At 39.5% G+C, this 27,651-nt stretch overlaps 2 protein-coding genes across 3 annotated transcripts; one reads left to right on the plus strand and one right to left on the minus strand.

Annotated features, from left to right (window-relative positions):
• The first annotated feature begins 332 nt into the window (after window positions 1-332).
• On the plus strand, window positions 333-14,066 carry skp2 (S-phase kinase-associated protein 2, E3 ubiquitin protein ligase). Its single transcript, XM_054757461.1, has 10 exons — window positions 333-462; window positions 1,693-1,925; window positions 1,987-2,098; window positions 3,077-3,220; window positions 7,624-7,758; window positions 9,987-10,085; window positions 10,164-10,291; window positions 10,488-10,539; window positions 12,930-13,037; window positions 13,104-14,066. The coding sequence occupies exons 1-10, from the start codon at window positions 449-451 to the stop codon at window positions 13,309-13,311; spliced, it is 1,233 nt and encodes a 410-aa protein (XP_054613436.1). The 5' UTR covers window positions 333-448; the 3' UTR covers window positions 13,312-14,066.
• Window positions 12,706-27,169, minus strand: nadk2 (NAD kinase 2, mitochondrial). Of its 2 annotated transcripts, none has more exons than XM_054757460.1 (12): window positions 27,034-27,167; window positions 26,285-26,373; window positions 26,118-26,206; window positions 24,979-25,060; window positions 24,263-24,346; window positions 23,095-23,234; window positions 22,909-23,002; window positions 22,658-22,753; window positions 20,983-21,038; window positions 20,850-20,903; window positions 16,479-16,602; window positions 12,706-16,228 (listed from the first exon to the last, which is right to left on the minus strand). In XM_054757460.1, the coding sequence occupies exons 2-12, from the start codon at window positions 26,365-26,367 to the stop codon at window positions 16,090-16,092; spliced, it is 1,041 nt and encodes a 346-aa protein (XP_054613435.1). In that variant the 5' UTR covers window positions 26,368-26,373; window positions 27,034-27,167; the 3' UTR covers window positions 12,706-16,089. The 2 variants fall into 2 exon arrangements, with proteins under 2 accessions (XP_054613435.1, XP_054613434.1); XM_054757459.1 differs by having other exon boundaries at window positions 12,715-16,228; window positions 26,461-27,169.
• Window positions 27,170-27,651: the final 482 nt, after the last annotated feature.

A 27,651-nucleotide genomic window follows, 5' to 3' on the forward strand; every position in this document is an offset into this window, starting at 1 on the left:
AGCAAACACAAACAGGATACATCCTACACTGCCCCTGCTGTTGTGTATTTGCTCAAATACCTTTTTACAGCCAGGTGGGTGGGCTGTCCTTTCATAACCGTGCTTTAAATTTATTTAAGGTTAAAACTGTATTATAAGATATATTATTCCCGGTTTGTGGTAATGTTTTACTGTAGCAGTTGGTCCCGACCAACGTCAGCTAGTATATGGACGAAATGTTTCTTCAAAATATGTTAATTTTAAGCATATGGCACGATTACTTGAAATTACCCATCTGGCAACACTGCGCCGGGCATACGCGACTTGTGACGTAGTCACGTAAGGCGCCATGCAGCTGGCGGTGCGTTTAAAAGAGTCAGGTTGGGGGGTTACTGCGGCAAAACTCTTCTAAAGTCTGCAGTCGCAGTAATTTGTTGCACATGACACATTTGCTTCGGAAGCGGAGGCGATGCCAGAAGAAAGGTATGGTCAAATTTGTTCTTTAAAAATGGAAATGTACTTTTTTTCGGTAATTTGTTCTTGTCATTCTATTCGCCGTGAAACTGCTATCGAGCCAGTCACTTAATGACTATTTCTATTATCCTAACGAATTGTTTGATTGCTGGTGTGTAATCCTGGAAGTGTATTGAGTAAGCTCTAACTCTTGAAATGGCAAAGCTACTAAGTAAACTTATCACATTTTGTTGTGGCTTTGCGCGGTCAATCGAATATGGCGGGCAGGAGGGAGGAAGGATGAACTCAAAAGTCGTCCACATCACATTTGTTCACCTCAAACAACAAACCGGGGTTTTTCATGGTTGTTTTCCATAATGAAAAATGAAAGGATGCAAGGGCCACTTCGATATTTTGTACTGCAGCACATGTACATTTAGTTATGCTAAAAGAAGTTGTACAGTATTTTTGAAGAAAAAACTACATCTCAGCTTTGCAATGTAGGTGAAAAAGTCTATTATTTGTATGAACTCAGCTCTTTGCTCGTTTCCCCCCATTTTTAACGATTTTTCCCCCAAATATTTCAGATTTGTTTTTCAATAAACTTTGTAAACTTTATTTTCGTAATATTATGACTTCATTCCCATAATAACTTTTTCCCTAACCTATTGTCCAAAAGTTACAACTTTTGTTTTGTTTGTTTCTCATTGCAACTTAAAAAAAACAAACAAAAAATCTTTTAATATTTAAACTCTGTGCTACTAAAATGGTATTTTTTTCTGATAATGAGTTTACTCTTGTAAAATTGCCATTTTTTCGCATTAGAAAACTTTTTCTCAATATTTTGACTTTCTTCTCATAAAATTAGTTTTTCTCCCGTCGTTTGAATTTTCCAATTATTTCAACTTTCTTAGAAATTTTCTTATTGTAATGTGGCTCTTTATTTTTGTTTTCTCATATTACAACTTTAAAAAAGCTTTTTTGTAAATATTTTAACCTTTTGCTACTAAAATGGCATTTTTCCTATTTTATGATGTTATCCTCCTCAAATTTAGATTTTTTTTGTCCTCATTGGATTACAACTTTTTTTGTCTTAATATTGACACTTTATTCTTGTAAAATTACTGCTGATTTGTACATTTTTGCAGTTTTTTTGTTTAATTCTATTTTGAGAATGGGCCCCGGGCTGCACTACCCCTGACATAAGCGTGCTGTATGACTCCACCAGATCCATATAGAAAATGCTTGTTTTCCACCCAGTATGCCACTGCAGGATGTGCCCTGCCTCAGCGTCCAGGGTTCCTTGTTGTGTAAAGGCAGCAGCAAACGGAAGTGGACTGAGGGTCAGGACGCCGAATGCACCCCAACAGAGCTCATCCAACAGTGGTCACCTGGACACAAACAACAACGCTCCATGTGCAAGGGGAAAGAGAACGACTGCAACCACTTTGTCATCTCCAGACGCTCAAGAAAGAGGAAGGAATCGCTGTCAGGTAAGGTCATGTCTTAATCGTCCCCGCTGTCAGCCCGTTCATTCATGATGTCCTCCTGCAGGTATTTCATGGGACAACCTTCCTGATGAGCTGATTCTCAGGATCCTCTTCTTCCTCCCACTGCACGACCTCCTCAGGACATCAGTCACTTGCAGGCGCTGGCATCGCCTAGCGTTAGTATACTGTAGTATAATATAGTTTTGTGTGTGTGTGTGTGTGTGTGTGTGTGTGTGTGTGTGTGTGTGTGTGTGTGTGTGTGTGTTATAAGCTGCTATTTATCGGCAGGCATAGCTGAGGACAACTATGGGGGCTTGGGTCAATGTAACTCTGGCTTGAAGACAAGAATGGATCTAAATAGCATTAGCAGCGTGCTAGCTAGCCACCGGGAAAGATTTTCAACCCATCAGCAAAACATACTGTATGTACAGTATAGCGATCTAATTGATCTTATTATGTATTGTGTAAAACTGTGACAGGAATAACCTCAAATTAAAAGCACTACATGAATACGGGCCCACCATCCACCAGTATGAGCCTGGTGTTTGTTTTTCCAGAAAGTGCACAATACAAATATACAAGTATACACATTAGCACTCAATAAGGTCATCAAATCTTACCTTTATGCATTCCCACATAGTAATGAGGTGAAAGGAAAAAGGGGAAAAATACAGTATAGTAGTCTGTGCAGTGTGTGAGAAAGTTTTGTGTGTTCAAGGACCATGGGACAAGTCGCCGCTTGCATTAAACATGCAAAAACTGTGGGATTTCTAACTTTATGAATAAAATAATGGCCCATTTTTCCAAAATTGATATCCCTTTAGATATAATTTGCTGTAGTTATTTACAAATTATTTTATTTTTTTCAAATTTATTTTTATTATTGTGCGTGAATGTTTCACGTTCTACATACAATATATCTCGTACGTACGTACAGGGACAACTCCACACAGAGATGCCCAACGGAGATTCGAACCCAGCTCTTATATAAAGTTCTGCCACGCGCGTGGGTTTTCTTTGGGTCCTCCGGTTTCCTCCCACATTCCAAAAACATGCATGTTAGGTTATTTGGCGACTCTAAATTGTCATACTATGAATGTGAACGTGAATGATTGTCTATATGTGCCCTGCGGTTGACTGGCGGCCTCTTTCAGGTTCGATGAGTCACTGTGGCACAGTGTAGACCTGGAGGGGATGACCAACCTGGGTCCAGCTCTGCAGCAGGTTCTGAAGACGGGCGTGCAAAGGCTACGTTGCCCTCGCTCTTTTATAGACAACCTGCATGTAACGGACACATGGTGAGTGTTGGTGGGGCTTGTCTGAAAAAATCTAATTTGGTATTCTACTGACTGCGAAAAAGCTCTATCTATACTTACATGTTTATCCCAGGAGTGTCCAGACTTTTCCACTGAGGGCCACATACTGAAAAATGAAAGGATGCAAGGGCCACTTTAATGTTTTGTAAAGCTACACATGTAGATATGCTAGCAAGGTATATACTTCAAGAGATGGAGCTCCCTCGCTTTATCGCAGTTTTCAAACTCGTCTGCACCCTTAATCACAGAGCGGTTCTGTTGACGGTCATTGCATTTGGCTAAGCGCCAACTTTCAACCACTGGTTCTGTTTTACAACACACAGCATGTTCTCGTTCTTGTGCTTGGGTTTTCTCCGGGTACTTCGGTTTCCTCCCACGTGCATATTTTAATCAACAATTTAGCGACATGGTCACTATATTTAGCAAGTAAGGGTGTTCCTTGCATCATGCATTGATTTGGTAATTACATAAAAGCTATCAACAAAGGTGAAGCATCCGCTGAGTAGGCGAGCGGAAGTGAGCCCCACCTCCGTAATGCCGTTGCAATGCACGTTTCAAAGCTGTAAAAAAAACCCCTCCTTAATGCAACCCATCCCCTGACCAACATCACCAAGAAGGCAGAACTTGGACACACTCGCCTTTACGGCATGAGTTTGTATTTGTACTTTATTTATCCCACAGCTGGGAAATTCACTTGTTACAGCAGCAAGCAAGTAAAGAGTACAGTGTAAAGAATACATAGTGACTACAACAATGGTTCAGGTGGTGCAGGTGTTGTAGAGCCTGACAGCGGTCGGTATGAAGGACCTGCGGAACCTCTCCTTCTTACACCGTTGGTGTAACAGTCTGCTGCTGAAGGGGCTGCTAAGGGAAACCACGCTTTGAACGCTTATGTTGGTTAGTTGGTTGTTAGGACCAGAAATGAGTGTTATGGATGTAAAATGAGACAGGCAGAAACACCGAGTGTCACCCACATTGCCCCAACCCCACTGGGTTGACAGACTGTTGCACAGGAACCACAGTAGTAAGCTTCGAAGCCGATGACGGAGCCACTCCCATCACACTTACACCCCTCTGAATGACGATGGGGCTGCACGGTGGTAGAGTGGTTAGCATGTTGGCCACACAGTCAGGAGATCGGGAAGACATGGGTTCGAATCTCTGTTTGGGCATCTCTGAGTGGAATTTGCATGTTCTCGTGCTTGGGTTTTCTCCGGGTACAGTTTCCTCCCACGTGCATATTTTAAATTGTCCATAGGGAATGATTGTTTATATGTGCCCTGTGATTAGCTGGCGACCAGTCCAGGGTGTAACCAGCCTCTCACCCAAAGTCAGCTAGGATAGGCTCCAGCATGCCCCCGTGACCCTAATTAGAATAAGCGGCATAGAAAATGATGGATGACGACCGTCTTCTCTAAGTCTTGCGCCCTTGTGCACCACCATGGCCTTTCTCTTTTGTGCGGTCCATGTGTTTATGTCGTGGATCTGTACATATCTAATGTAAACAACCTAAAATGGCACCTGCGGCCCACAATGCATTGCGCGATCACATGTATGTATCGCAAGCTTTCATCTTGGCCGTAAACTAACCGGATGCTAAACAAGTGGACGAAAGCGAGCCGAGGCAAAATTGTGGTGTAGGATGACTGGTGGTGAGGAAGATGAAGAGGACAAAGACAGAGCAGAGGACAAAATGGTGGAAGCTGAAAAAGGAAGAGTGTTGCATGACTTTTAGGAAGGAGTTAAGACAGGCTCTGAGTGGTCAGGAGGTGCTTCCAGATGACTGGAGAACAGCAGCTAATGTGATCAGGGAGACAGGCAGGAGAGTACTTGGTGTGGCATCTGGAAGGAAAGTAGACAAGGAGACGGTGGTGGAATGAGGAGGTACAGGAGTGTATACAGAGAAAGAGGTTAGCTAAGAAGAAGTGGGACACAGAGGACTGAGGAGAGGAGACAGGAGTACAGGGAGATGCAGCGTACGGTGAAAGTAGAGGTAGCAAAGGCCAAACAAGGCGCTTATGATGACTTGTATGCTAGGTTGGATGGTAAGGAGGGAGAAACTGATCTATACAGGTTGGAGAGACAGAGATGGGAAGGACGTGCAGCAGGTTAGGGTGATGAAGGATAGGGATGGAAGTCTATTGACAAGTGCCAGTAGTGTGATGGGAAGATGGAAAGAATACTTTGAAGAACTGATGAACGTGGAAAATGAGAACAAAGACTAGAAGAGGTGACTTTTGTGGACCAGGAAGTACCAAAGATGAGTCAGGATGAAGTGAGGAAGGCATTGAAGAGGATGAAGAGTGGAAAGGCCGTCGGTCCTGATGATATACCCGCAGAGGTTTGGAAGTGTCTAGGAGAGGTGGCAGTAGAGTTTCTGACTGGGTTGTTCAACAGGATCTTAGATCATGAAAAGATGCCTGAGGAATGGAGGAGACGTGTGATGGTGCCCATTTTTAGCATTTGTGAGCAGCAGTATGGTTTCATGCCAAAAAAAAAGAGAGTACTACAGACGCAGTATTTGCTTTGAGGATGTTGATAGAGAAGTACAGAGAAGGCCAGACGGAGCTGCCTTGTGTTTTTGTAGATGTGGAGAAAGCTTATGACAGAGTGCCCAGAGAGGAACTGTGCTATTGTATGATGTCTGGAGTGGCAGAGAAGTATGTTAGAGCGGTGCAGGACATGTATGAGGACTGGAAGACAGTGGTGAGGTGTGCTGTGGGTGTGACAGAGGAGTTCAAGGTGGAGGTGGGACTGCATCAGGGATCAGCTCTGAGCCCCTTCTTGTTCGCTATGGTGATGGACAGACTGACAGACGAGGTTAGACAGGAATCTCCATGGACTATGATGTTTGCAGATGACATTGCGATCTGCAGTGAGAGCAGGGAACAGGTGGAGGAGAAGCTAGAGAGGTGGCGGTTTGCCCTGGAAAGGAGAGGAAAGAAGGTTAGCGGCAGTAAGACAGAGTACATGTGTGTGAATGAGAGGGACCCAAGAGAAGAGTGGAAGAGTGAGCTTACAGGGAGAAGAGATCAAGAAGGTGGAGGATTTGAAGTACTTCGGGTCAACAGTCCAGAGCAATGGAGAGTGTGGAGAGGCGTGTACAGGCAGGATGCTACGGGTGGAGAAAAGTGTCAGGTGTGATAGAGTTTCAGCTAAAATGAAAGGAAAGGTGTACAAAACTGTGGTGAGACCAGCGATGTTGTTTGGTCTAGAGACAGTGTCCATGAGGAAAAGACAGGAGACAGAGCTGGAGGTAGCAGAGATGAAGATGCTGAGGTTCTCTCTGGGAGTGACCAGGAAGGATAGGATCAGGAATGAGTACATCAGAGGGACAGCACATGTTAGAGGTTTTGGAGATAAAGTCAGAGAGGCCAGACTGAGATGGTTTGGACATGTCCAGAGGAGAGAGAGGGAATATATCGGTAGAAGGATGCTGAGTTTGGAGCTGCCAGGCAGGAGGCTTAGAGGAGGACCAAAGAGGAGGTTTATGGATGATTGCTGTGGCGACCCCTGAAGGGAAAAGCCGAAAGGACAAGAAGAGGTCTCTAATGTTAAAAAACTACGAAAATATTCTATTATTAAAATTGAATCCTACTTCACAGAAATTCACCTATCACGGTCGGGTCTGGACCCAATCAACCGTGATAAACAAGAATATAGTGCAAACCATTTTGCACTGTTCCGTTTGTATTTACTTTGCCGAACAAACGACTCCGTGGTAGTTGACTGTTTTTTTCCCAGATGGCAAAACTGGGTCTGGTGCATACATTTGCTGTGAGCAAGTTTGTTTTGTTTTCCTTCTTGTTGCCACCACTTTTGAACAGATTGGGCATACCGGCTCGTCAGTGTCACCTTTTTCATTCGGTTTGAAACCGGAATATTCCCACACGAGGGCTGTGGCATTTTGCTTTGCAGGAGTCTTTATTTGTTTACTTTACCCCTCTTTCACTTAGCTCATGCAGTTGTTTTATGGAACGCTGTTGTTGATCGTCTAGGTGCTGAAACCGAGTGAACCATCTTCCTGCCTGTTTGTAGGCGAGATGAGGGAAACGGACGCCGGCAAAATTATCAAGTTTATTTTAATTTGTGTGATTCATTTATTTATTATCGCAAGACGTTTTTTTTTTTTTTTTCCTGAACGAGAAATCTCGTCACGGATAGCCCTGCCCGCGACATAATCCAGGTTTAATCCCTAAGTATGCCTCACACACTTTTCAAGTATAAAATGGTTGGCTGGTCAACACCACACAAATCTCTCTCTGTGCTGAGCTTCTTTTGTCAGTGGAACGTTGAGGCCAATATTGGATTGATCGTTAATTAATGACACCATCATTGGTCCTTATTGAACTTTTTCAGACAGAAACTGTTTTTTGTCCCGTTAGCAAACTGCAGATAGCTGAAATGGACCTGTCCAGCTCCATCATCACGACCCCAACCCTGGAGAGCATCCTCAGTCGCTGTCACCTGTTGGAGTGTCTCAGTCTGGAAGGCTTGCAACTCTCTGACGCCATCATCAGGTTAGTTAAGTGTTTATTGAAGAGTTGCACGTGACTTCATGTCCTGTTGCAGTCGTCACCGACTCAAACCTGAAGTCAAATGGATACATGCGCTGTTTTCACATGCGTAAATCGTTCAAATAGGGATTTGGGGGAAAGTTATTACTGACATAATGCATCCTAAAAGGGGAAAAGTTCAAGAAACAACCAAAGAGCTCAGAACCCGTCTCTCTCGTCAAGTGGAGCCGAGTATGAACACGCTCCAGTTTGCAGTGACACAACAACAAACAAAGCTTATACTAAATCCAAAGACATTTGATCTGGAAAATGTGAAATGCAGAAGGAATTCCCTCACAACACAAAATTATGGAGTCATCATTTCCTCTTATCCCTTCATCTAAAGTAAGGGTGTCCAAACTTTTTCCAGTGAGGGCCACATGCGGAAAAATAAAAGGATGCAAGGGCAGCTTTGATATTTAGTAAAGCAGCACATGTGGATATGCCAACAAGTTAGATGCATTTCAAGAAAAAGCTGCATCTCACCTTTTGTTACGGCTGTTGCAGGCCGAGCCTGGCCCTTTAAGAAGAATTGCATTGTGAGAATTTAAGTGTCTCTCTTCCCTTACTCGTCTGTCTGCACCGCCCATTCTTATGCGTCCTGATTGGCTGTAGACCGTTGTCAATCATTCTCCTTCCTGCCGCCTTGCCATGTCTACTGTGTCATCGCTAGCTTGCTTGTTTGCTAGCTTGCTTGTTTGCTAGCTTGCAGTCTTTGTACTTTTGTATGTTTGCAAGTTCCTCCCCAACAAAACCCACAATGTTGAAACATTCTGCTGCCCAAAAGCAGAGGAGGATGCTAACCATTGTGCAAAAGGTTGAACCTTTGGACATGCTGAAGGAATGTACAGTAGAAGTTACACGGCTGTAGGGCGCCATTACGGAATAAATGACTCTTCAGTTGGAGGACTGCAGCAATACAAGGATACAAAACGCTACAGTACAGTGGAACGGCACCAGGACCAAAGGGCACGATCAGAGGCGTGAAATGCGCACGAGTCACTTAATAATTTCTTGTGTCCAACCTAGATTGATCATTAAAATTCACACGAAGGTTTGAACTTTGGGAGTGTTTAAACACGAGAAATGTGAGAAATGATTGCCTGTCTGAGAAAGTGTATGGTGAGGGGTTTTACAGCCTTCAAACGGATATAATCATTGTACATAAATAAAGTTGGTTACTTCACGGATTTCATTTATTGTGGGCTGTTTTGGGAACCTATCCCCAGCGATAAATGAGGCAACACTATCAGTATGAGCTTCACTCTTTCCTCCCCCCCTCCATATTTGCTGGGGGGGTTGTTTGTTTATGTAAATATTTCAATTTGTATTATGACTTTATTCACTTTAAGCACGTTCAAATGATTTATACATTATATATTTATTTTATATACTTTTTGCCCAAGCTAATTTTCCAAAAAATTACAACTTTTGTTTTGTTTCTGTTTATTCTTATAACATTGCAACTTTTTTCCTAGTTAGAATACAGTTTTTGTTTCTCTTAATGTTTTGACTTTATTCTTGTAATATTACAGCTGTTTTTTTTTCTATTTCTGTTTTTTTTTTGTTCTTGTAAATTTTCTTCTAGTGTTTTGACTTTATTCCCATTAATATAACTTTTTTCCTCAACCTAATTTTCCAAAAATGACAACTTGTTTTGTTTCTCATAATATTCTAACTTAATAAAACATATTTTTGAGTTCAACTTTATGCTACTAACATGATGTTATTTTTTTCAGTATTATGTTATTTCCGTAAAATTGCAACCTTGTTAGATTACAACTTTTTTCTAGGAATATTTTGACTTTATTCTTGTAAATATTGATGTAAAATTACTGCAGATTTTTTTAATTTTTTACTTGTGTTTTGTTTTTTGTAAGTGTTATATGTTTAGAATGTACCGCGGACCGATTTGCAGTTAAAAAAAATAAAAGTATAACTTCTTAGCATATCTTAACAAAATATCAAAGTGGCCGTTCTTTCATTTTTCACTACGTGGCCCTTGCTGGAAAAAGTTTGGACACCCCAGGTATACGGAGAGTAAAGTGTCATAGAAGTACTGTAGCATGATGCAGTCAGGTGTTGAAGTATTCAGGTGTGATGGAAGGAAGAAGCTATTTCAAAGTCTGTGCGTCATGAAGAAGTCAACGCTTTGGAGTAGTTGGATGTTGATGCTTCATTTTGTCTTGCAGCGGTCTGGCCAATAATCCACGCCTACGTCAGCTCAACCTCAGCGGCTGCTCGGACTTCTCTGCCGACGCTCTCGCTCACATGCTACAATCCTGCTCAAGGTCTGCTCTTCATGCCGCTTTCTTTCTCAGCTTCCAGTTTCATTCATCTGTGCTGCTCTCTGTCTCCCTCTTGTGCAGAATAGAACAACTGAACATATCCTGGTGCGCCTTTGACAATAGTCATGTGAGGAGCGTCGTCAGTCATGTGACCCCCAGTGTTGCAAAGCTCAACCTCAGCGGCTACAGGGACAGCCTCACGCTAGACGGTGAGCGCAAGACTCGTGTATTCAAAGAGCGAAATGAAGTCACTTACAAGACGTGACATATCAGCATCTTTCATGTTGCCAAAGACACTGTGGCAGTGAGATCAACGCGACACCACCTTCCTGTTCTGTGCCCGATATCACATGTCCACCGATACAGACATGTTGCATTTACACTCACGTGTTTTTCTCTTTCTAGACATGAAGGTGTTGGTTGCCAGATGTCCTCGCCTTCTTACTCTCGATCTCAGGTATGCTCATAGACGAGCATTTGCAACAGCAAAGTGAATTCTGTACACACACACAAACAGTACATGCACATTGTACCACGTGTACACACATACAGTACATGCACACTGTACCACGTGTACACATACAGTACATGCACATTGTACCACGTGTACACACACACATACAGTACATGCACATTGTACCACGTGTACACACACACATACAGTACATGCACATTGTACCACGTGTACACACACACATACAGTACATGTGCATTGTACCACGTGTACACACATACTGTACATGCAAAAAGAAGAAATGAGAGTGAGACAAAAAATGTTTGGAGTAAGCAATTTATTGCAAACAAACATTCAAGTGAAATACGCTGTTCATCAGCTGATCAAAATTTGAAAACCGCAGCCTTTAAAATAAAAATAGTGCCAAAATAGTGGCAAATACAATAACAAATATACTGTAGCGTTGAATTTAAGAGCTGATATCTAACAACTTCCATGGTTTTCTTAATAACCAAAATCACTTCAGTTCTTCCATGAATAGCTATAGCATTGTACTGCCAAAATATGTAACTCTTATGAGCTATTTTTGTTTTCATTATTTGTCCAAACAAAGGTACCTTTAGTTGTGTCAGACATTAAAATGAACAAGAAGCTGAAGAAACAAGGGCGTTCTAATCCTTTTTTCAACTCCTCTTCAAAGGTAAATAACATTTATCATTACGTATTATATCATTTTTATTTTTTTTCATTAATTACCCTTGTTTAATATTACTGCTGCATCCAAACTCATATTTACATACATACACATATACTGTATATGTATACACGTACATGTCGTACCTATGTAATTGGTAAATTACGAACAAATCGACTTGCAAACGGTCGTCTGGAACCAATTGTGTTCGTAAGTTGGGGACCTAGTGTGTAATTGTATATTGTTCAGTAGGGGTGTCCCGATGCAACTTTTTCACTTCCGATCCGATTTAGATATTGCAGCCTTGAATATACGAATACCGAAATAGATATCGGCACAGATCATACTTTTATTACTTGTTCAGTAGCATGGAATTTTAAAGGCTTGATCAAGTGATATTACTCAGAAAAATAGTCAGCAAAAGTAGGTATGAGGAAAAATGGCCCCAACACCAGCTTTTCTCGTACAGCCAATAGCTTTTTGTTGTCCCGTGGGAGTTTCTCACGCTGCAAATGTGTCAAACAACGGTAGATGTTTCAGGTAGATGTTTCAGGTAGCTGTGGTGTAGCAAAAATCCTTCAAATGCGCGATGAGGCTGGTCGTATTAAACTTCCCCGGTTCTGTACCACCACTGGAAACTTGTGCATGACAAGTTTTGCACTCAGCTGCCACGCAGCTGACATCACTCCTCCTTGCTAAACACTCTAGCACACGCTGTTGGTGTGATCATGTGGGTGCTGGTGCGGACACTGGAATTGGACTGCTTGTATCGGAGTGTCAATATCAGATTTTACTTTACTTCGGGTGCCATGACACACTAAGTTACGTCATGTTTCACGTCCTTCACACAGCTTCGATGTACGGTACTTGGGTATTGTCGAAATGTGATGAACTCACTTGTGTTGCTTTGAGTTCAACATAAGAATAAATACTGTTGTCAGAACAGTAAATGATGTAATAGTATATGATAAATGACATGACAATATTATCAGTAGTAGTATTATGTTAGACAGCAGTATTATGCCTGAGGATAACTTCTTGGCTTTGCCACACATTCTCCAATACAAAGGTTTCCACCTACCTCGAAGGTTGCTTTTTTTTTTTTTTTTTTTTTGCTATCAGAGCAATATGTGATATGAATATCAGGATCATACCACACAGACACAATGGTGTCCTATATGGAATATTTCTGTCAGTATGCTTTAAGTATATTGCATACAGTGTGTACAGTACTTACTTCTTGTGTCTGTGAATTTGGACAGCCTCAAATCCATCACTATCATTTGTGCACTTACCAAAAACTCTCCTTTCTTCCTCCTCCTCACTTTCAAAAACCACATTTGCCATGATGTAGTTTGTGGGTACTGACAGTGTACTGCATTTAATGTAGGACAGCAGGACACACAAGTAGTCGTAAGTATACAGTGTGCATTTAGTGTACTTACTGAAGTATTCCACGTTCTTGCTTTTGTGAGTGGATCAATGAACAGTGGAATACTACAGTGCTGTATTTTGTGCAGCACATTCCTAGTGGAGGAAGTACACTTATATTTGAAGTGTGCTTGCTTTTGCTCCTGGGCTGAGGCACCTGAAGCGGTGCTTTCATCACAGGGTCAGGTTTGGACCACCACACACGCCCTCGTAGTCGTGTGGTACCACAGTATTGGTGCGGTTACTGTAAGTTCTTCCTGTGTTCCAGTGACAGTACTCAGCTGATGGCCGACTGCTTCCCCGTCCTCTCGGAGCTGCAACACCTGCTGCATCTGTCCTTGAGCCGCTGCTACCACATTCACATCGCCGCCCTCACGTAAGCTTTGCCGTCAACCAACCAGGTGCGTTTTGAGTGGCCGACTAACTTGAGCTCCGTTTGCAGCAACCTCAGGAAAACCTTCCGCACGCTGCATTACCTGGACGTGTTCGGCCTTGTGAACGACAGCCACCTGCCGGTGCTGAGGAAAGAGAACCCGGGCATTTGCATCAACTCCTGGCCATTCTCTGCCATCGCCCGCCCCACACCTGCCGACGTTGTGGGCGGCCTCAGCATGTGGAACAGGAAAAGTCGACTGAGGTTCAAGTTGTAGGGATTTTTCAGTTGAAGCTTGTGGTGGGGATGTTTGTCTTCATGAAGCGAGATGTCACTTTCATGTTGTTCAAGACCAAGTGAAAGCAGCCTTTTTAAACATGAATGTTTGTAGGTTTTTTTAAGGTAGAGATAATCATCTGTTTATGAATCTAGTTATGTGCTCTTTGAACACTTGGAATGTTTTACCGTTTTTAAATTCAAGAGGGTTTTTGTATGGGAAAAAGATATGATGATGCTCCATCAGTCACTTTTAATATAAGGTTTTTATTTTCCAAGATGGAACTTTAGCCGCGTTGACTTGTTTACAATAAATGATCATTGCAGCTGAAAGGTAAACGTGTTAGTGATCTAGCAGCCTTTCAGCATGGTTGTAAAGTTACAGTTCATGTTTGTACACTTTGTTTTATGCCTTCAATTGTGCCAAACAAGTAAACCACTGAGTACCTAAAGCTTCCGTGTGTTTGAGGGTGATTTGCTTTGAATTAGCTTTCACAGGTCACCTCCATCCAGGTGGCCCTTGGGTTCCGTTCTTTAACACTGATGGAAGTCGGGTTTTGGTGAAAATCTGATCTTATAAATAACTCCTTAGCCAGTCACACTACACAAAACACATGTAATGACATAAAACACTGTAAGAATTCAATGAAATTGTAATAAAAGCGCACAAGCAACCTTTCCACGGGAAATATTAAGACCACTACTCTAGTTCTCGCTTTCAGAGGATTAGGGACCTGGCAGCTATGTTATGTGATTTCCAACCATCTCTGAACATGACATGTACTGTGTGTGTGCATGTGAAATGAAGTTTAAAAAAAAAGGTGTAAGAGTTTTTATTGAAAATAGTGACATTATTCAGAAGGAAGACCCTGATGGCACATTCCATTGCACGTCATGGAAAGATGGCTCAATACTTTTGAGATGTTACAATGTATATTCATGTACAGTACGCGCTATTTTAAAAATGACAGATTTCATCTTTGAAAAATAAACCACATACAGCACTTGATAAAGAAACGTGAATCAGTTTTGACCTACATTGCTTTTGCTATCAAACATTTAGCAAGGAGCAGCAGTACCTCTATGGTATGGAGGACCAAATGGTATAAAATGAAATAAATACATCTTTAAATAACTAATTACATGTGTAATCAATTAATAAATCAATAAAGAAATCTTTAATTAAATGTGTCATTACATAACTAAAATGCCAGTTAGTTTATTGTAAAACCATATATAATTCACTATAGTGACATAATTAAATAGTGAAATAATTATATATGGTTTTACATTAAATGAACTGGTATTTTATTTAATTATTTAAAGATTTATTTGAAGCATTTATTTAGTTATTGATTGATTTAATTACACATTTAAAGATTTATTTGATTTAATTAAAGACAATTATTGAAAGATTTATTTATTGATTTAATGACACATTTAATTAACAATTTAAAGATGTTTTTATTTATTTAATTGTGTCCCATTTGGTCCTCCATGGATGTCCAAACGTCCAGTGAGGGGCCACACAGAAAAATGAAAGGATGCAAGGGCCACTTTGATATTTTGCTAACAACTTATTTCGGTTTCAAGAAAAAACTGCATCTCAGCTTTGTGAACAAGTGTACTGATTTGTATTTATTTATTTTATTTTACATTTCAGATCAAACATTTAAGTATTAGTCAATGACAACGCAACGGAACACAAAATGCAGTTTTTAAATGAAACTTTTTATTACCAAGAGAGAGAAAAACCCAAACCTACATGGTCCTGTGTGAAAAAGTGTTTGCCCCCCAAACCTAATAACTGGTTGGGCCCCCCTTAGCAGCAGCAACTGCAATCCAGCGTTTGTGATAACTTGCAATGAGTCTCTTAAAGCGCTGTGGAGGAATTTTGTCCCACTCATCTTTGCAGAATTGTTGCAATTCAGCCACACTGACATGAACTGCCTTTTTAAGGTCAAGAGGGCCATGTAGGTTTGGGTTTTTTGTCTCCATTAATAATGAAAAGTTTCATTTAAAAACTGCATTTTGTGTTGTCAGTGACTAATATTTAAGTTTGTTTGATGATCTGAAACATTTAAGTGTGACAAACATGGAAAAAAACTTTGGTCTTTGCTTTTCCCCCCCCCCATTTTTGCTGTTTTTTCCCCCACAACTTTCCAAATATTTCCACTTCCTCCTTAAATAGTCTTTGTGAATGTTCTTTTTGCTAGATGACTTAACTCCCATAACATAACCTTTCCCCCAACCTAATTTTCCAACAACTTATTTCATATTACAACTTTTAAAAAGTAACATTTTTTTTTATATTTCAACTCTATGCTACTAAAATGACAATAATAGAAGTTTATTTTCATAAAATTGCAACTGTTTTTAAATTGGATTATTGCTTTTTTTGTTAATATTTTGACTTTATTCTAGTAAAATTACTGCTGATTTGTCCATTTTTGCTGTTGTTTTGTTTTCTTGTTAAATTATGTTTTTAGACTGTGGAGGGGTAATAAAAAAATAGCTTAAGTGGCCCCCGGGCCGCACATTGGACACCCTTTCCCTATGGTGTCTTCTACTTAGTGCAATTTATTCACACCTCTCTCACTTTTTAGCTACAAAAATTCAAACTATGTTCCAAAAATATCTTGACAAACTTTCTCCACTTCCACATAGAAAAGGGAGGGAGGTGGGGGTGTAATAAATAAAAGACCGGTACTTCCCTGAACCCACGCTCCAAGCGAGTACTGCAGTAGTGGCTACGTGTCGGAGGAGAAGCCGGTGTCTCTCAGTTATCCAGAAGTACGGTGCGGAGCTGATCCTCCTCGCTCATGCTGATCGTTGCGATGGCACCGTCGTTGAACTCGAACGACGTCCCGCCGTCCACCACCATGCACGCGTCCCAGCACCGAGAGCGAACACACACTCTGAAACCGCACACGTGACACCGTTTCAAAGATGGGACACTGCAACTGTCTCACATTTCCCTCAGTACACGTGTACTTACTTCCTGAGCGTGATTGACCACAAATGACGATTACAATATTTACCAGGGTACTGCAAGCGTACTGCAAGCGTACTGCAAGTGTACTGTCAGTGTACTGTCAGTGTACTGTCAGTGTGCAAATTGAGCCTTAGACTCGTCCATGCTTGTGAGGTGGAGGAATGGTGACTAACTTGCTAGCAAAGCCTCTCTGCCGGCTGCTGGAGAACACTCTGTTGACGATCGGCTCTCGAACGCTGAAGAACAAACGTCTGTCCTCGGGACTGAACACCAGTGACTCGTTGTACGCGTCAGTAACTACACACACACACACACACACACACACACACATTGTACAGACAAGTTTCATTAAATTAAACAATACACACAAAAATAAAATACAGTGGAATGTCAGTTAGCGCCACTATTTAGTTCCAGAAGAGCCGACTCAAACCAAAACGGATGCTAACCAAATTAAGTTTTCCCATAAGAAATAATGTAAATCAAATGAATCAATTCCAGAAAGCCAAAAATGTTAACACAAAAGACGTTTCTATAGTTTTACATGCTTGAAAACAATTCTGAATGCACATAAATGATGAATGAAAGGCATAAATGAACATTTAAGGATACTTTTGCCTTCATTGACGATGTGACTCTTGACATGACTCTTCACAAAGACACGTGTGGCAGCAAGACGCCACTCAGTCACCACCTTCCTGTTTTGCCATGAGTATTTCTAAATTCAAGTGTTTCTCACCTCAATAACCCAAAATGAGAAACACTCTTGAATTCAAGAAATAACTCATGACATAACAGAAGAATGGTGTCCGTGTGGTGTCTCGCTTTTTCAATATCTCCTCCTCCACCACGACGTATGCTCGACCACTCCTCTTCAAAGGTAAATAACATTTATCATTACGTATTATATAATTTGTATTATTGTTTTTTTCATTAATTATCCTCGTTTAATATTACTACTGCATCCAAACTCATATTTACATACATACACATATACTGTATATGTATACACGTACATCTAGTACATATATCATTGGTAATATTACCTTTTCCCCTACTTAAGAACCATTTGACTTAAGAACGGTCGTCTGGAACCAATTGTGTTCATTAACTGGGGACCTAGTGTACATATGTTATTTTAATGTATTAATTTATATATGGCATAATATCAGTATAATATTTATCGGACATAATTGAATAATACATATATTAATAGAATATAAATACATATCTTATTTTAATGTATTAATTTAGATACCATCATAAATAAGCTACACTGACACTATCCAATAACTACAGTATATACAAATAAATATTACTACAAAATCTATATACTGTACCTATATACAAAAATGATGCAGGGTGTGAGGATACTTATGTGCTATCATTTATAGTAATATGAACGGGCATTGCTTTACATTTCAATCAATGTGAGATTTTTTCCCCATGTTAAGAGTTCATAGCTTTAATATCATAATATTGTACGGTTGCTGGAGTGCATTGCAGCGCTTGTTGCAAATCACGGGTGTCCAAACTGCCATTTGAGGTCAACATTGTAATATTATGAGGAAAAATAATGTCATTTTAGTCATATTTAGTAGTATTTTTTTAAATCATAATATTATAAGAATCAAACTAAACAAAATAAAGCTGGAATTTTCGGACAATTACAATGGGGAAAAAGTTCTAATATTATGGGGATAAAGTCATGATATAACGAAAAGAAAATTTACAAGAAGAAAGTTTGTCCCTCGTTGCATTGCAGTTCGAACATCGCTCCCTCACTATATTGCGTTGTTTTTTTTTTAAATAATTAATAAACGATCACTGTTTTGTGGTTGAATATGGCCTATTATTAATCAAAAAATATTGAAACAAAGATTTATTATGTAGTATTCCGGTCACTGGGCATCGTAATGTCATTACGTTAGATTATATTACCTTCCACACTGCATGGAGACTGGCCACTGAGCCAGCAGAGCCAAGCCGACATGCAATGGCCGAAATCAAGTGGGGTGGGGGAAAAAAAAGGTTCTCCTCTCATTCCGTGTGGAAGTGGTACGTTTTTACCTACTTTGTCCTTCTTCCCCACTCCGCTTGAAACACTTTCTTAAAGGGATAGTTAGGATTTTTTGACATGAAGTTGTATGATATCCCCATCAGCAGTGTAGTGCATCAACGATGACTTTTCCCCCACTTGAGTTCTGGTCGGTTTTCAGTGTTGAGGGAAGTAGTTCCGGCTAGTTGTCGGGGTCTCTTAAGCAAGTCAAGGGCTCTCAAAACATTATGCGTTCAAAAGAGTAAAACACTTGCATCACATAACAGTTTCTCATGAAAAAGTCAGACCTCACAATCGATGGACATTATTTGCATGCTGCTGCCAGCTGTCAACTGCTGTGCACATTTCCATCACCTGTTTGAGAGCGTTTACTGCTGGAATAGTAAAAGTAATCATGTCTGACTTTGGAACAAGTGATGGCAACATTCCTTTTAGCACAAAGCCGAAAAGATATATGAACAGGAATGCACGGATGTCGAACTTCATTAGATGGCGTTAAAACAGGCAGAGAGAGAGGAAGGACAGAAATGCTGAAGCTGGACCCACCGCTGTAGATGTGACCACCTATATTCACTTTAATTCCATCTTATTTTGACTGATTTCCAAATGGCACTGGACATCTATGTTGATAGCCTGTTCCGAGGATAATGACATATGCTTGAAACAAGGTGGCATCTAATTAGCCAGTAGCTAGTTCTTCCAAGGGTGCTGGAACAGCAGAACTCTTTTAAAAACATGTTTCTTCCTCTGTCTTGGGCGTGTAGGAACGTAATCCTTCTTGCTGAAGTGTGCACTTGTTTCATTTGGTTCCCACATTATAGCAAATACGCCAAGACGTCAAAGTTGTCTAATTGCAGTGTCCGTGACAGGAAAACTATGGAATATATAGGGCGAGTCAGACACATTCTGGCAGCCCAGATAATTACTGTCTGCATCATTTTTGTAGATATTTTTTTGGGACAATACCACTCCAGCCTAGCTCTCACTCTCTCGTGCCGCAGCAATCCTCATGTGCGCATGTAAACACTGTGGAACACATACACAACAATGGACAAGCAGCAGTGTGCAGTGATACCAACGGAGATAAAATAACATTGATCGACTGTGAGGTCTGACTTTTTCACGGAAAACTGTTTTGTGACGCAAATGTATTAGGCTTTATAATGCACAGCTTTGAGAAGCAAAAGGCTTAACTTAAAGGAAAACTGCACTTTTGGGGGGAATTTTGCCCATCATCCGCCATCCTTGACATGAACACACGTCTCTCTCTTTTCTGTGTGTTCTAAAAATATAAAAACAGCTAAAAAGACACAGCTAAGAATGCACGTAATTGGAAACACTTATTCCGCCTATAAAGCCTTCTGAAAAAAACTCCAAAAAGCACCAACAATGCTCCACTTTCATACTGTATAATGTGATGTGCATATTAACCAAGCTACAGCAACATTGTTGTTATTATTATTAATATTGTTACACAGATAAACTACATTACTGCCGTATTGATAGCTTGCCATGCCACACTGGATAGCTACTAGGCCAGCTAGCGACTAGCTTCACTACACACTCGCCCGCAGCGAGTCACTCACAATGCCTCTGACCACTATAAGAAGGTAAGACTGCTGTGTTTTTATTTCTGAGTTTGGAAAAGTCAATGCCAGGTTTAGCGTTCGTTTCTATGTTGCTATGCCAAATCAATGCGCCCAGGAAAGTAGTTCCAATAATGCTCAACAAAACCAAAATACGGCAAAATACTGTATTACTGTATAAAATACTGTAAGAGTATGAGCATTACATGTTATCATGAATGTACCTGTTACTACATGGTCACAGCAGGTTTTTAAAACCATAAAACTTTGTTGCACGTTTTTGGAGGTGTTTTATTAGTGATAGGTGCAATAATGAGCCGTCTCTTTTTATATCTTAAGAATGCACAGAAAAGAGAAAGATGTGTTCATGTCTTCCATAAGGACTGTGGATGATGGGCAAAAGTCCAAAAAAAGTGAAGTTTTTCCTTTAAGTTTTCCTAACTAACCAGAACTACTCTACACAACACCGAAAAACGACCAGAACTCGGCTCTCACACTCAAGTTCATGTCAAAGAATGCAAACTATACCGGCCCATGCCTAATTATAACTATGATTATTCTCCATAAAATGTATTTGTTTATATTTTGGGTGTCTGTAACATATTAATTAGATTTACATTATTTCCTATAAAAAATATTGCCTCGGTTTTTGTGCGTTTTGGTTTTAGTCACTAATTTGTGCCAAATGTCACACCAAAACTGAAATACCTTTAAAATACACTATAAAAAAAAATTCACTTAATTAACCAATATTTAAATAATTAGCATTAATACAAAATCAAATTTAATAAAATCAAATGTGTATATATAAAATGCATTTAATTTTATTATCATTTTTTTGTCATTGTACAATTCCTATGTGTCCAGTCTTTAGGGACAACCTGGTATTAGAAACTCACCCTTCTCAATGAGTTGAGGGTTTAGTGGAATATCAAGGCCAGTCTCATATTTTCCTAAAAAAAAAAAAAAAAAATGCTGTTATTAGTGGGTCATTATTTTGGTTTCATACTGTATGTCTGAGGGTTACTCTACCTATTTTTAGGATCTCATTCACTGCTTGTTCAGCAAGTTTGTTGATGTTATAAGACCTATGGACAGAGAGAAGGCATCAATGACTTCAAAGAGTTTTTACTCTCTAACGAAACTCAAGAAAAAAGGCAGACCTTTGTGCCAAGCTTAAACTGTAAAGAAAAGTGGAGAAAAATCCACACTTTTTTTCCCCTGGCTAGTTTGGTTGAGAGCGAAAGCTGCATTCCTTTCGTTCCATTGGTAGGCAACCTCTGTTGACGTGACAGTGTTAACTGTAACTGTAAAATATATACAGTACGGCACAAAAGTGAATATACCCCTTACATTTCTGCAAATATTTTATATTTTTTTATGTGACAACACTGAGAAAGGACACTTTGGTCACTGCGCAGCTTGGATAACAGCGTAAATTACTGTCCCCTCCAAATAAAAACACACAAACTTTAATGTCTAAACAGAAGTGAGCACGGCTCTCATGAAAATGTCCAAATTGTGTGAAATTAAATAAATGTTAATTAAATAATTAAATAAGTCATAAAAATGATTTTCCATAATAAAATAAAAAAAAATGATTCCCATAATATTTGACTTTGTCATCACTTTTTCCGCAACCTAATTTTCCAAAAATACAACACTATTAAGTGTTTCTTTGTTGTTTTGAGCTTACATATTAGGACTTTCCTTAAGATTTCAACTGCTTCCTACTAAAAAGACGTTATTTTTCTGAAAAATATGACTGTTAGATTACACATTTTTTTCTTAATATTTTGACTTTATTCTCCTAAAATCTCTCCTTTACTACTTTTCCATTTCTGCTGATGTTTTTTTTTTTTTTTTACTTTTTCCACTATTAACTCTTGTAAATGTTCTTCTTGTAATTATGACTTTATTCCCATAATGTTTTAACTTTATTCTCATAATTTTTTTCTGAAAAGTCGCTGGGAGGCGTTTGCTAATCACAACTTTATTCCACTTATATTTTATAGTTGTTTACTGGCAGATGACAGCAGTATGACACAAACCTTTTATTAAGTGAATACTGAAGAAAGAAAATACAGTAATCCTCTGCCACGTCATGCTTCAAATTGATCTCTATCACATTATTTAAAAAAAATATATTAATTAATAAATCATAGCTGTTTCATGGCTGATTATGGCCTATTAGTAAAAAACAATATTCATATTTAAGCACATTTGACATATTTTTGGTTTGTATGCATTTTCAAGCATACAAATGATATGTAGTACTATGACATGTACATGTAGCATGTAGTATTCTACACTGGTCACTAGGTGTCAGTAATGTCGAGATGAGATTGATGAGACAATAGCCACCGCAGGAAGTCCTGTACAGAAGCCGGAAGTAAAAAAGAACAAGGAACTCTCCCAATGCTATCATGTGGGAGTCTATATTATGTCTTATGTCTTGTAATACAAGTGAACATAAGTGTGTTATTTCATGTCTAGAGGGCTCTAATCATGTTAAAAAACGCATTTAAAAGGTTGTAAACCGGTTTTCTATGCTCGATTTATAAAAATATTCCATTTATAAATAAGGAATCCTACTTTGCAAAAATTCACTTATCATGGTCAGGTCTGGAACAAATTAACTGCTATAAACGAGGGATGATTGAACTTTTTAATGTGAATTAAAAATTTTGTGTTTGTGTGTAAGTACCAGGCTTTGGATCCTGTTCCTGTGCAAATGCTAAGCCCTGAGCTCTTCTGCTTTTCCCAAGGGCCGTCATCCACTGAGATCTCATAGTAGGACGCCCTATGGAGCAACAAGTAACAGCGTGGAGGTGAGTGCTGATGATGTTGCACATCCTCCTGCACACGCATGCATGCGTGCACATATACGCACACACACACACACACACACACACACACACACACACACACACACAGATATAGCTATTTTCCAGGTACCTGGAGGACAAAGACTCTCCAATGAAGATTTCGTTCAGGCTCCTGATGGGAAGAAGACTGGCCTGAGAGAAGCTCTCATTCAGCATTCCCATCTCTGTAAACCAACCCAAATGATCAGAACACCCGCATTTAAGACCAATCCAAAAAAAGTGTAGATGGCAGCACATAACACAAACAGATACCTACTGTGTTTTTTGTGCATGGTGCTGATGCGATGGGCTTGGCTGTGCTGCTCCAGGCTCAGCTGCTGCTCATGCAGGTCTACAGGAGTGGGATTTATGCCGGTGCCCTCAAGGTGCAGTCGAATCCTCTGCCGCCACTGCCACCTGCATGACAACAGATGAGGTGAGGAGCCAGGGGGAGCATGGGAAGAACATGCAAACTATACACACAGAGAGGTCTGAGACGATTGTTTCTGCTCTCAAGGCGCAAACAAGGACATGATGTCATCTGTGAAAGATTGGCAATGTATGAGAAAAGAAAATGTTTATTCTTTTAAAGTTGTAATATGAAAATCAAACAAAACAAAAATGCCACTAAATGAAGCATTTTCAAGCATAAAAATGGCTAAATGAAGTAAAATTCGAATAGAAGTCTTTCAAAAGACGCATCTAGAGACGTGACGATACAGTATTAGTATTCTACACTGGCCACTATGTATCAGTAATGTTACTGTAATATTTAGTGAGATGCACAATCGCCACAACTGCTTTTATTGCAGGTTTGAATTATCTCACAACAGGCACAATAGTCTCTAATAACAATGCCTAATGAAAACATGAGCTACTGTTGCAGCCATAACCCACGCCATGCTAAACTCAACTACGAAACCCTGACATCACTTCTTGTCCATCCCACACTCAGCTCCCCTAGCACCGGAACACATTTACAGCAACACACACAAGCATGAGTCTTACTTTCTGTTAGTATGTCTACTCTATTGGGTAAGGTGACTATAAGGTGTTATTTCATGCCTTGAAGACTCTAATAATGTTAAAAACTGAATTTAGAAGGTCGTTGACAGGTTTTCTATGCTCCAACTAAACAAATATTGATTTATAAAGAATCCTATTTGGCGGAAAAATCACAGTTAGGTCTGAAACCAATTCAGTAAATGAGGGATTATTGTATACAAAAAACAGACACACAATTTCACTGAAAAGAAAAGTTCTTAAAATTCATGCCACAAGCTGTATTTGAGCCAAAATGACCACAGAATAACAACAAAATTAAAAAAGCAGAGAAAAATGTACAAAAAAAAACAGAGACTGGCAAAAGGGTTAAGACTTAATAGAGGTGCAAAGGTGGGGCAGGACAAGGCATAACGCTTCAACACCTACTAGTGAATACGCACCTGAACTCACCACGGCAGAGTTTCCCAAGTGCCTCTGGGAATTTGCGAGTGTACTTAACAGGTAAGCACAGATGACCTTCTGACCTTTAGTTGAGAGTGAAATGCAAAGAATGACACAAATGCTTTAAAGAATGATCTACAGCAAGCTTGGGATCATGTGTACAATGAAAATCATGTTTTCAACCTGTCGATTGCAAGCTACTAGTCGATCTTTGACTTTGACGAGAGAATCGAGTGAATATAGGGGGGAAAAAAAATTATCCCCTCCCGGAGAGTGACCAACAGGCATGCATTTTGACTACTGAACACGCCCGTATGCCTTCCCACTCTGCATGCACGCAACCCACAAGGTCCAGCCAGGAGCCCAGTCCCCAAAACCCAACCGGCGGTACCATGAGCGCACACATACTCTCCTTGCTCCGTGGCGCTCGCAGGTTGAGCGATAGCGAGAAAGAGTGACAGCGCAGTGCCTGCTCACGCAACATTAATAAAGAGCATGTTAATGTGGCTCAAAATCTGCCTTTGCTACCTCAAAATTAAGGCACAAATAACTCCATAGATGTGCACCTCTACAAAACGCTGCTCGTTCGGACTGACTGTTGTAACGCAGCCCGCTCCCCTCGCCAACATCGCTCCCTGTTGGGTTTATGTGCTAATGTCACAAAAAGTTTCCAGCAATCAAAGTCCCGCTCAAATAGTGGTGTGTTGTGTTATACCTCTCAGGGTCTGTGTTTACGCCGACAACTGGTTTGTCCTTGCTTAAAACCTTACTGGCAACAAGTAGCATTGTCCCATCACCTAACAAAACAAAGTGCAGTAAGAGAATATGCATTGTGTATTTGCATACTTTAGCTAATCTTTTGTAAGTCTGCTAGCCAAGGACAAAAACAGTGACATTTAACGAGTAGTCTTCATATATTGCAGAGGTGTCTTTTTCTAGTGAGGGCCACATAATGAAAAATTTAAGAATGCAAGGGCCACTTGATATTTTGTAAAGCAACACATGTAGATATCTAAAAAGTTATGTATATTTCAAGAAAAAACTGCTTCTCAGCTTTGTGATATAGGTGAAAAAGTGTATTATTAGTATGAATGCATTTTTGCTGTAGTTTTTTTTCTTTTTCTTTTCCAAATATTTCATTCTTCATCATACTTTCACCTTGTGACTTTATTCACATATTATTTGGACTTGAATTCCATAATTTAACTTTTTCCCCCAAAGTAATTTTCCAAAAATTGCAACTTTATTTTGTTTTGTTTATTTCTCATATTACAACTTAACACATATTTTTGCTTTAATATCTCAACTCTATGCTACTAAAAGATTTTTTTTTCTTGTTTGAATACAACTTTTTTTTATCTTGATATTTTGACTTTATTTTTGTAGAATTACAGCTGTTTTTTTAAATTATCCAACTATTTCAACTTTGTTCTTGTAATTTTTCTTCTCATAATTCTGATTTTATTCCCATAATATTTTGACTTTATGTCCTTAATTTATTTCCTGACTTTTTCCACAACTTTTTAACCTATTTTTCTTTAATATTTCAACTTTATGCTACTAAATTTACGTTACTTTTTCCTCATAACATTATGACGTTAGTCTTGTAATTTTTTCTGGTTAAATGAATGTCTTTTCCTCTTAATTCTCTTATTTTTGACATTATTTTGCAAAAATTACTGATTTTTTTCATTTTCATTTTTTTTTTTAAAGTTTTCTTGTTAAATTATATTTTAGAATGTGCCGCAGGCCAATGAAAAAGCCAAAAATGGAACCCGGGCCGCACTTTAGACACCCCTGATATATTGCATGCATATGATAAAAAATACAGTAAATTGCCAAAAAAAAAGGTACCTCCAGCAGAGATGATGGCATCTGCCCATTGCACTACTTCTGTATCATATTCACCCCTCTTCACCACTTGCACGTCAATTCCTTCTTTCCTGCAGAACCTACATTTTAACACCTCACACAAGCAGCAACAGGAAAATTCCAGGCACGTAGTTGTGATAGTATCTTACTGTAGGCTTTTCACAATATGCTCCACGTTGTTCGTGTGGATGTTATGTCTTTCCAGCAGGCCACTGTAGCTGGAACCCTTCATAGCGAGCTGAAAAATAAAAACATACGCACGTTTAAGAAGTCATATCTTAGTTAGCATTAGCATCGGGGGACTTTCAACAGAATGTCGTCTAACCAGCTGTTTCAAATCCTCCTCAGAGAGACCTGCATAGCGATAACGTTGTTGTTCGAACTCATACCGGGTCGTCTTGGTAACCACTGCTACTTTCCCGGGTTTGAATCCATATTTTGGTTTGGAAGAGAAGTTGCGAGATGACGTGTGAACTAAGCTTCCATGTGCCACCTGATTTCCAAAACACATCAAGTGTGCCACAGAACGGCGAGGCATATTGCAATTTAATGTTAAATGAAAAATAAAAGTCCAAATAAATGTGTGGAATGACGCTCAGGTTCGATACTATTACGTTTCCATTCAAAGGAGTCGGGAAGGTCACCAAATCCACCAGCTAACTTACTTGTTCCGCTTACTTTTATTAGTTTCCCAGCCGTGGTTTGTTAACGTGTAACACAACGGTGGGCTCAGTGGTTAGCCGCCATTTAACTAGCTAACTAGGCATTGGACAACCAATGTTATGAGTTATTATGAGGCTAGTTACTAGCAATACAAAGCAGTAAGTAGCTAGCAGATTGCTCAAAACTCGTCAATATGAGCTCCTATGATTCATGTAGCCACTGGATTAAATCTTACCACAATAAGAATTAAGCCTGCGCCCTACCCACGCTACCAACCATTTAAAAAAAAAGAGTTCAATATTCATAAATTGCTGGATTATTAACGACGGCTCCAGACAAGCATGCGCTTCCCGTAAAATCCAACTTGGCAGGCACGTATAGCACGTAGGGACGTCAACAGTATACCGCTCTCTGATTGGCTACGTAGAAGGTGGGGCGTTTGACTGTTGGACGTGCTCGGTTGTGGCGTTCATAGATCCATGAATAGTAGTATAATACACGGTTCGTGATGTGTAATTTACAGGTATAATTTATGTCGGATATTATTTTCTAAATTACAGGTATATTTAAAAAAAATTTTTTTGTATGTTTTAATTTCTGATTTCAACATATGCTAGTAAGACACTCAATAAATGTCACGATTTCAATGGTTTTCAATCAATATATGTTCTTTACTTCAATTCAAAGTACTACACAAAAAGCGTCAAGTTGAGTTATACTTCAAAATAAGGAATACGTTTAGCATGAACGATGCAACATATGTAATATCACACATCTTTGAAATTGATTAGTAGTGTTTTAGAATATATTTTATGTTCATATTTATTACATTTATATTTATTTGGGTTATGTA

The sequence above is a fragment of the Dunckerocampus dactyliophorus genome, chromosome 17 (assembly GCF_027744805.1).
Source record: "Dunckerocampus dactyliophorus isolate RoL2022-P2 chromosome 17, RoL_Ddac_1.1, whole genome shotgun sequence".
NCBI classification, from domain to species: Eukaryota; Metazoa; Chordata; class Actinopteri; order Syngnathiformes; family Syngnathidae; genus Dunckerocampus; species Dunckerocampus dactyliophorus.

Excerpts from the sequence above, each read along its gene's own strand:
- nadk2 (XM_054757459.1), bottom strand. The coding sequence starts at position 26,673 with ATGCCTCGCCGTTCTGTGGCACACTTGATGTGTTTTGGAAATCAGGTG. Across the intron at positions 25,061-26,117 it reads TGCCATCATCTCTGCTGGAG|GTGATGGGACAATGCTACTT; the intron begins GTACCTTTTTTT and ends TTGTTTTGTTAG. Across the intron at positions 16,229-16,478 it reads CAGAGAGGCTTTGCTAGCAA|AGTGTGTGTTCGCTCTCGGT; the intron begins GTTAGTCACCAT and ends GTGCGGTTTCAG.
- skp2 (XM_054757461.1), top strand. Across the intron at positions 7,759-9,986 it reads CTCTCTGACGCCATCATCAG|CGGTCTGGCCAATAATCCAC; the intron begins GTTAGTTAAGTG and ends TTTGTCTTGCAG. Across the intron at positions 10,086-10,163 it reads ATGCTACAATCCTGCTCAAG|AATAGAACAACTGAACATAT; the intron begins GTCTGCTCTTCA and ends CCTCTTGTGCAG.